Below are 9,273 nucleotides of genomic sequence, written 5' to 3' on the forward strand. Positions count from 1 at the left end.
GGTTCTACCCTCACTTACAAGGTACTGTTCAGCTGCCTCTGCAGCTTTGTTAAACCTAATCCAGAAATCTAGTGGACCCTCATTAGCATATGGTCTCATTGAATAGAAGTCAGCTACTGGCATAACTGAGTAGACAGTATCCCCAAAGTGTTGCTTGAGAACACTGAACACTGCCTTAACATCTGTGACAACAGGGTTGTTACGCATCCAGACTTTGGTCACATCCCGTGCCCTCCCCATGAGCCTAGACATCACCTCCCCAACATTCTCAGACCCAGTGACCCCTCTTCTCTAGATAGACTCCCATTAGCTCCTCCCACTCCAGGACAGAGTACTTATCTGAGCCATCACCCCTGAAGAAAGGTGGAGCACTAACCTCTGACTTCACAACCAGATTCAGCTTGGACGCATCAATAAAAGTTGACCCACATTGTTCAGGCAGGGGAAACTGCTGGGGTTGGTCAGGGGGATGGGCAGGAGAAAGACTTGAAGCCCCAGGCTGCAGTAAACTCACTCTGATAGATTCTCCTATCTCTGAACCAATCTGCTTAATAAGGTCACTAAGCTGACTCGGTGTCCCATTATTACTGAGGACTGGGGACAATGGTACATCAAGAGACAGAGGTGGGAGACCCTGGTCAGGTGGAGTAAACAGCCTACCCCTCCCAGTGCTTGTAAACTCAGGACTAGCAGCCACTCTACTCCCAGGAGCTGACTGTACCAATGGTGTAAATGCATGGACACCCCTCCCTCTACCCACACCAAAATCCCTAGCATAACTCATCTTATGAACTTGAGAGTCTTCCATGGCTCAATAGAGAACTAAACTACAATGTAATTTACTGCATACAAATACAAAAAAAATACAATAAACAAATTCCCTCAAAACATGCAAATAAACACCAATACAATTATCTAGTGAATATGCTACATTCACCTTCACTATTTACAGTATACATTCACTTATAGCAAACCATCAACAAGTGCGCATGCGCGGGTCGCGCATCTCCTCCACATGCACAGCTCCGGTGGTCAGCTTGAGCTAACCAGTCGGCAGGTCGCGGCACCAGTTTGTAGCGTGGTTCGTTCTGCGTTGTGTAATTCTTAATGAAGACGCTGCCACAACTGATGGTCTGCTCGTTGAAATCTTTTTATTTGCCCTGCACACGAAGAGACAACACACACGTTACCCTTGGTGCAGTCACAGCTCTCCGGCACCTTGCTAGCCGAGGGTCAGGCAAAAGAGCGCCAAAAGGAATTAACAGGTGCTGCGTGCACACACTCGCTGCACAACAGCATATACAAGTAAAACTATACAGAACATAATTCTGACAAAATAAAAGACATACCTGCACACGAAGAGACAACACACACGTTACCCTTGGTGCAGTCACAGCTCTCCGGCACCTGCGCGAGCACATGGACACTCACTCAACCACTGTCACAAGTACTTAGTTACAACAGAGTTACAACAGATACCCCAGTCAGTGAGCTCTGTGAAACTTGTTAACATAAATTCCTACACTGTCCACACTATAACAAACGTATGGTTGCAAAACAGTACATTGTATAACCTTATGACGGTTTTATATTAAACAGTTTCGGAGCCAAGGACAACATACCTTGCTAGCCGAGGGTCAGGCAAAAGAGAACGATAAAGTGGTATGGGGATACAGATAACCCGCGATGGGCCAAACCAAAATATACAAAACTTTTACAATCACTTGTATGTACAATATTGGTATGAAAAAAGTGTTTGTACACCAAATAAAAACATTAGCTATGCAGCTGTAATTAAATAAAAAAATACACTGAATTATTATTATTATTATCAGATTATTAACATCCCCTCTTGACCTGGCCTATTTGAATTGGTCCTTGTGTGCAATTTGGTGCGTAATCTAGGGGAACAACATCACACTGCTACATTTGCAACCTCAGAATTGTAGCTAATGGATTGCAGCGAGTTACGTGTTTGTGCATGGTGATGAATGAGGATGCTTGATAAACCATAAATTAAATGCAACAACGTGCACTTACAAATATTTTCGTTTGGCAGAACTTTGACAAGCTATGATCTGTTTTCTAATGGCATTGACAATTCATATAGACATTAGACTTAGGCCTAATTGTGACATCATGTGTGTATGACATCTTTGAAGAATGCCCTGGCTTCAGCCAATCGGAATCGAGTATTCAACAATGCTTTGGCATAATTCAAGTACGTTCATATTCACATCAGTTGTCTGCCGATGGTTCACTGACGTTTTTTCAAAGGAAGTATTAGTATTACCTCTAAACAGCCTACAACAATAAGCTACACATCATGTCAGACGACAGCAAGGTATGGTTCATTTAGCCTATTTTGAGTTTAGAGGAGAAATTACTAACAATATAGTAGGTCACTACCCCAGCAATAGGTCTCACTGGTTTAATCCATGGACTGAAATCTGACCACTATTGCCATTTTGTTTGAAATAGGAGAGAATCATTTGTTTCATAAAGTCACAACCTTGGACTGATATCGACTTCTCGTTTATCCACCAGAACGTGAATTGGGAGGATCATCTGGATGACCAAAATAAAGTTGTGGAGAATATTAAGGAGGAAACAGAGACACATGAGACCAACAAGAACAGGACAGGAGGCAAGGTAAGAAATATGCTGTCCTTTACACATCCTCTGCCTACTTAGGCACAGATCTAGGATTAGTTTACTATCACTAAATCCTAACCTTAAAGCATTAGGAGACACTACACTGACCTTAGATCTGCTATGAGACCTATAATCTGTCATGTAGGCTAAACGTAAGTCCAGTGGCCGTGCCAAGAAGACTTCCGTGGAGGAGGACAGCAGCATTGGTGCAGGTCCGAGATTACTTAATGTTGGGTGCAGGTTGTGTTCAAATTCATCAGCACTGATCTGAGAAGATAGTATCTATATAGGTGAAAGCAATATAGTGGAGGCCTTCAGAGAGATGTGCTTTTACCTGTCCAGTGCAATCAAATCACTAAAGGTGAAGGAAATTAGGAATAAAGTTAAGATTCAACTTTAGATTTCTCTTTGCGATTTCCCAGAGTCTTCTCAGACACCCGGGTGTGGTTACCGGGAAAGGGGATCTATCATTGAGCAGCTGGAGAAGGAGGCTCAGAGGACTCTAATGCCTTCTCTCAAGATTGGGACATGCTGTGCCCCAATCCTCCTCTCTTTCCTGAGGAGTCTAACTGATGAGCAAGTTCCATTTCTTTTTCCAACCTCACATACAACTTATCTGAATTTATAGTCATAGTGCACCTTCTAACCACAAATGGGATTTTAAACACTACACCTAACCCTAACATCACTGTAACCACCCATAACTCTTGCTGTAAATCAAGAACAAAATGACTCATGTACTTGCTAATAGCTTAATTAAATACACTTTTATTATCCCTAACATGGCTATCTAGTGACTCCACTAACTCAACACCAGTGTGCAGCTAAAATATGTTTCCTTTCTTTTCTTTTCTCTAGCCAATGGAGAGTGATTCAGCATGGCATGAAAAATAACGTAAGTCTCTCCACATAAGGTTCTGGTCAAAAGTTGTGCACTATATATACATATATATAGGGAATGGTGTCATGGAATTGGTTGATTGGCAAAAACATTACTCTTTTTGTTGGTCATAGCTGACATTCGAGCAGCTCTCCATGCTGTGTCTGAAGATTGTTAAGGTCGTGACCCAGACAGCCCTCCGCATTCTCCTACCAGCGCTAGCTCGTATCATGGGGGTGAACCTGAGGAGTGGGGCAACCTCCCCAGAATCCCAGTGCTCTCTGACAGGGTCTGAGGATTCCTTAGGCAGTCTGGATGAGAGAGAGAAAAGGCTGCTGATCAGTGAGATGAACTACTGGACTAAGGAGAGGAGGAGGAATGGCAGTGCAGTGTGCCGCCAAAAATCCACTCGCAGAACCTCATCATCATGCTGGTCGCCTAAGAGGTATGTTCACAGCAATATTTCAACTTAATAATTTCAAGACCTGACTCATACTTATCATAAATTATTAACTTGGAATGCATACCTTGTAATTTTAAGTTCTGGTCAGAAATGTTGCCCCTGAGGGGGTGGGTCCAGGTGAAAGTAATTTTTAACTGGGTAAGCCATAAAGTAATCTATGAATAAATAGATCAGGTACATGCCTTTCAGAATTAGTCATATTCTGATATCGTATAAACATAAAAATCAGGCAAAAAATTGCGTCCGCTGGCTTTAGGCTTCTAGAACTACGATGGTATGAGAAGTAAACCATCATTGCTCTAATTTGGTTTTCAGGCTCACTAATGACCCAGATAAGATACCAGTTGGTCACATTTGCATGGCATAAGTGGTGATTGTGTGTTTATCTTCAAGGTCCCAGACCTCATTGCAGAGCTTGCCTGCAACTAGAGAGGCTCCCCTCATGGAGGAGCCTCTGAAGGCTCTTTTTGGGGTAACGGAAGAGAGCCTCCTGATATCCCTGGTTGAGGGTCACTCCAACCCCACCTCCTCCAGCTCCTCCGAGTTGAGCTGTGCTATCGTGGGGGAGGTAGTACACCAGCTTAACTCTGGCCTCTCAGTGGCCATTCAGGCCAGCTCGGGGAGTTTCCCCCCTATGGACAGTCAGGACATAGCAGCAGGCAAGGAGGTCATTCGGGTAGCCTCGGTGCAGATCCTGGCCGAGCTACAGAGCAAAACGTCTGAGCCAGAGTGGGTAGGGTTTATCGAGCCCCTCATGGACCCTGTGACCGATGATGTGCTGGATGCCATTGTCGGCACAATGGACAAAATGGCACAGGACTTCAACATCCTCTTGGATCTGGCCAAGAAGATGACAATCTTGGGGTCTAAATTTCTGACCAATCTTCAATGTGACCTTGATGTTGAGTGTCCATCTGGGAAAGAAGAAACCACTCACTTTCTCAAAGAGACTGGATCCTCTACCAGTGTGGTGGCCAGAAAGCTTCAGACCCTCTCTAGCCCCGACTTTCAGTCTAAAGCCCTCAAGGCGGTGAGCACCATCCTTACAAGGAAAGTCAGCAGCTCTTCTGGCATGGCTCCTTCCTCTAGGGCTTCTAGTGCTGCTCCTAGCCTTACTGAAGCACCCCTGAATACCAGCTCTACAGCCCTGACATCTGTAACCTCCACTGCCACAGTGATTGTTAAGGCATTTGTGGGAGGCATGGAGACGATAGCATCATTTGAAGGCACATGTGACGCAGTTGATTGGCCAGTTCCTGTAAATGACCACAAAACAGGTTCTTCACAGAAGATAACCTTCTCTCCAGCCCGCACACTCTACGGCCTTATACGAGCAAAGCTGAGGGACCTTTTAACTCTATCCGCTCGAGAAGAAGGTGTGGCTAAGGACGCTTCTCTTCAGGAGTCTTCAGACACCCTGGAAAAGGCAACTGTTTCAACTGTTGAGGTCCAGTTACCCAGCACCAAACTTAGTAGAGTTCCCAGTGAGAGCCAACCAATATCAGCTCTCTGTCTCTCCAATCTGGATACCAGTACTCAAGAAGTTCTTAGCAGTGTTTTTTCCATCTACAAGTCAGAGTTATCAAAAGTGGAGAGTAAATCCTTGGACGTTGTCAGTTCATCTGATGAGTCCCTAGAGGCTTGTTGGTTTGTTGATGGTGTCCTATCAGAGCTTGATGACTATACTATTTGCCAGTCATCCTCACCCAATGAAGACTTGAGTGTGAGTACTCAATGTTCTCAACTGAGCTCAGAAGAGAGTGTCAGAATCACACAGTCCTCTACTAGTCTGATTCAGAGCATTAAGAAGCTCTCTAGCAATGACTTTCAGACTCAGGCAGAAGCGGCAGTGAGTAAAGTGCTGATGAGATCCAGTCATTCCTTTATCACACAGATCAGCCATACTGGTCTTCAGAAAAGTCTGCAGGCTGGCTTATCATCTAGCTCGCCATCAGAGATTGCGTCCATGTCTTCTCAAAATACAGCCTCTGGATTAGTGGAAACCTTTATCAAAGGAATGGCGACTATTTTCCAGAAGAATGAGTCCACTGGCACTGTGCTACTGGAAATAAGTGGGAAAGTTTCACAGTGCTCCCACGGGGGCTCCCAACTGGATGACACTGAATTGAGTGTTAAAATATCAGAGGAGAAGCTTTGGTCAACAGCTAAGACCATCTGTGTCAGTATGAAGAACACACTTAAGGATTTCTTCACAGGGCTGAAGCCATCCGGATCCGAAAGGACAGAAAATGCTTCTTCCAAAGAGACCCTTGGGGAAATCCTGGTTGCTATCCAGAGTGAAATCTCAAACTTAGGGCGAATGAAGGATTCCAGGGAGCTCCTTCAGATCAACGATATGGTAGGAACTATGCTGAAGGAGGTTGAGAAAAGTGAGGATGACAGTGAAGAAGTCTGCCAAGACATCCCTAGAACCTGTTCATCTTTGTCCACTTCTTTAAAGGGCCGTAGTTCCTTGTCCAGCTCTTCAAAGGGTCCTAGGTCAGAGTGTGAGTTAGAGATCAACCTCCCTGGCACTCCCATCCCAAACAAAGTGCCTTTTGATCTGACCTGCCCCATAGTCAGGAGCTCCTGCATCGACATCAGGGACTCTAAAATGCCAGAGATTTCTACAAGTGACCTAAAGACAAAGATGATGGCACACACAGATGAACCCCTGCATCGTAACAGTCCAATGACTGACAGCAGCCGACCACCGAGTGCTAAAGCCTCTTTTCGATCATCCACTCCGTCTTTCACCAGCAAGGGAACCTCTTTGGTACCAAAGGGAGATGGGATTGACATTGAAGAGAAGGAGGTGTGCCTCCCCAGCAGCTCTGGCCATCTGAGGGAGCTCTTAATCACCCCGGACATCAGCAGTGCCACTGCATTCCTACTGCAGTACTTGATGGACTCCAGCAAAGATGATGTCATGTGTTTGGTCACCATACTTGTGATACGGTTGCTATCGAAGATCAGACCCTCAGCCCTAGATGGACCCTCCCAACAGGCAGCAGACATGACAGAAACATCTCAGCAATTCACCAGACAAGTCCTGTCTGAGTTCTGTGCTGCATCCAGATTCTCCAGGACACAGGCATATTCCCAGAACCTGCACATCCACAGGGTGTTCAGAGGTGTACATAAAAACCTCATGGAGGAGTTTGGCTCTTATAACACCCTGCAAGCAGCTATTTCCTCCCAGGACCCTACATTTGACAGAGTCCTGGTAAAGTCCTTGACCCAGCAGCTGGTACAGGGATGCAAGGAGGCGTCAAGACCAGCTTCTGCTGCAACAAACCCATCAGACCAGGCTGAGACAGAGAGGGGGGCTGAGCAGAAAGCAAGAAGGAGCTTCCTTTGCTTTTCAATGACCAAACTCAGGATCAACTTCAAGGTATAGCAGGGAGTTAGCATTTTTTTGTTGTTCCAGTTAGGTGCTGATGTTATTGATGTGGCTATGATCAGACAAATACATGCGATAAATATGTTTTATTCATCACTAAATTGTTGCCTTGGATTCAGAAGTGTTCCATTTATTTATTTATTCTCTGTACCATTTTCTTTACCTTTCTCCTGTTAGCGTTCCAAGAGAGGAAACAAAAAGGACTGCCATTCAGTCCAGGAACAGACTGAGATTCCCTCTACTGATGGACATTGCATAGGTAAGGATGTTTTAGAGCTCTGCTATAGCTTGTAGTTTTGTTTAGGTGTGTGTTAGAAACATAGAGTATGCCTACCAAACTCATAGCACTGTTATTTTTCAACATTATTATACTGTATTTCTCTCTCGCTCAATTTCTCTTTCTTTCTTACCCCATCCATTTCTCTTGTGTTTCTAGCTCCAGTTGGAGAGGTTTCTCCCTCCATATCTCAGCCTATCAAAAAACGATCCTTGATTGTCAGGGTCTTTTCAGCAATGATGAAGCCATTCAGGCGCTTCACCAAGAAGAACCTGTAACCTGTTACGCTGCATGAACAACTACTTTTGTAACAGCAAGACTTTTGACAAGAGGAATTTCTGCATGTTTACCCTTTCAAACTCTATTTGATCAAATAAATGCAAATTATTTTACAAGAGTTTCAAGTGTTTTGGATGATTGGTAGCACTGAAGCAGCTTTTCTCAGAGAAATGTGCTAGTTCCCGCTTGGTTACACATTTATTGTGCAGTTTTGAGTTGGCAGGACTTGGGGTGGCAAGTAGCCTTGTGGTTAGATCGTTGGGCCAGTAACCGAAAGGTTGCTAGATCAAATCCCTGAGCTGACAAGGTAAAAATCTGTCATTCTGCCCCTGAACAAGGCAGTTAACCTGCTGTCATTGTAAATACGAATTTGTTCTTAACTGACTTGTCTAGTAAAATATAATAACCAGAGCTTGTCTCTAATACAATAGTTGCTGCATAGACCGTCAGATAACCAGATGTTCTCTATTCAGTTAGATTGATAAGAGCTTATTAGCAGCAAGGGGAAAACACATAGAGGAGAATTAGCTATCTGCAGCTAGATCAACACTCTGAGATGTTATCTGTATGTTGAATATATAAGGTCCAGCAGTTGACAGTGTATGTCAGAGCAAAAATCAAGCCATGAGGTCGAAGGAATTGTCCGTAGAGACATGATTGTGTCAAGGCACAGATCTGGTGAAGGGTACCAAAACATTTCTGCAATATTGAAGGTCCCCAAGAACACAGTGGCCTCCATCATTCTTAAACGGAAGAAGTTTGGAACCACCAAGACTCTTCCTAGAGCTGGCCGCCGGGCCAAACTGAGCAATCGGGGGAGAAGGGCTTTGGTCAATTCAAAAATGCTCTATTCTGAGAACTACTTTTAATCACAGAGTGGGAAACATAGAACCATACTGTATGAATCACAATTATGGGTGTATTCTGGAATAAGACAAACCTATAAATAGAGTTGGAGTCTGAGTGTGTGTGCACACAGCCACCTCTTTAACCACTCTTCAAAATATTTGGCAGCCTTTGAGATGGAGAGGCAGGAGAATGAGTGACATAACAAGAGTCTAATAAAAGCATGGCTTCTCTCCCACTCCTGCTCACAGCAGCAGTGCAGTGGAGTAGCTTCAACAGCCATAGGCCCAGGGATTTCACATCACATTCCATGATGCAATGCAGAATACGGCTTCACACAGAACAATCACCAAACCCATAAGATAACACTTCACACAGCACAGCCAAACATCATGTATCACATGAAGAGGCATGTGTGTTCTCCGGACGTGATACCTTGTCACGGACCTGCTGTTTCGATCTTCGCTCTC

At 44.4% G+C, this 9,273-nt stretch overlaps 1 protein-coding gene across 1 annotated transcript; it reads left to right on the forward strand.

The window, feature by feature from the left end:
- The first annotated feature begins 2,326 nt into the window (after positions 1-2,326).
- LOC129846063 (uncharacterized) lies at positions 2,327-8,073 on the forward strand. The gene is made up of 9 exons (XM_055914049.1): positions 2,327-2,344; positions 2,482-2,652; positions 2,801-2,867; positions 3,078-3,231; positions 3,514-3,550; positions 3,670-3,980; positions 4,392-7,392; positions 7,579-7,660; positions 7,838-8,073. The coding sequence occupies exons 1-9, from the start codon at positions 2,327-2,329 to the stop codon at positions 7,954-7,956; spliced, it is 3,960 nt and encodes a 1,319-aa protein (XP_055770024.1). The 3' UTR covers positions 7,957-8,073.
- Positions 8,074-9,273: the final 1,200 nt, after the last annotated feature.

This window comes from Salvelinus fontinalis, unplaced genomic scaffold (genome assembly GCF_029448725.1).
Source record: "Salvelinus fontinalis isolate EN_2023a unplaced genomic scaffold, ASM2944872v1 scaffold_0437, whole genome shotgun sequence".
NCBI classification, from domain to species: Eukaryota; Metazoa; Chordata; class Actinopteri; order Salmoniformes; family Salmonidae; genus Salvelinus; species Salvelinus fontinalis.

Coding starts and splice junctions, on each gene's coding strand:
- LOC129846063 (XM_055914049.1), top strand. Junction 2,653..2,800: donor AGAACAGGACAGGAGGCAAG/GTAAGAAATATG, acceptor TCTGTCATGTAG/GCTAAACGTAAGTCCAGTGG. Junction 3,981..4,391: donor TCATGCTGGTCGCCTAAGAG/GTATGTTCACAG, acceptor TTTATCTTCAAG/GTCCCAGACCTCATTGCAGA.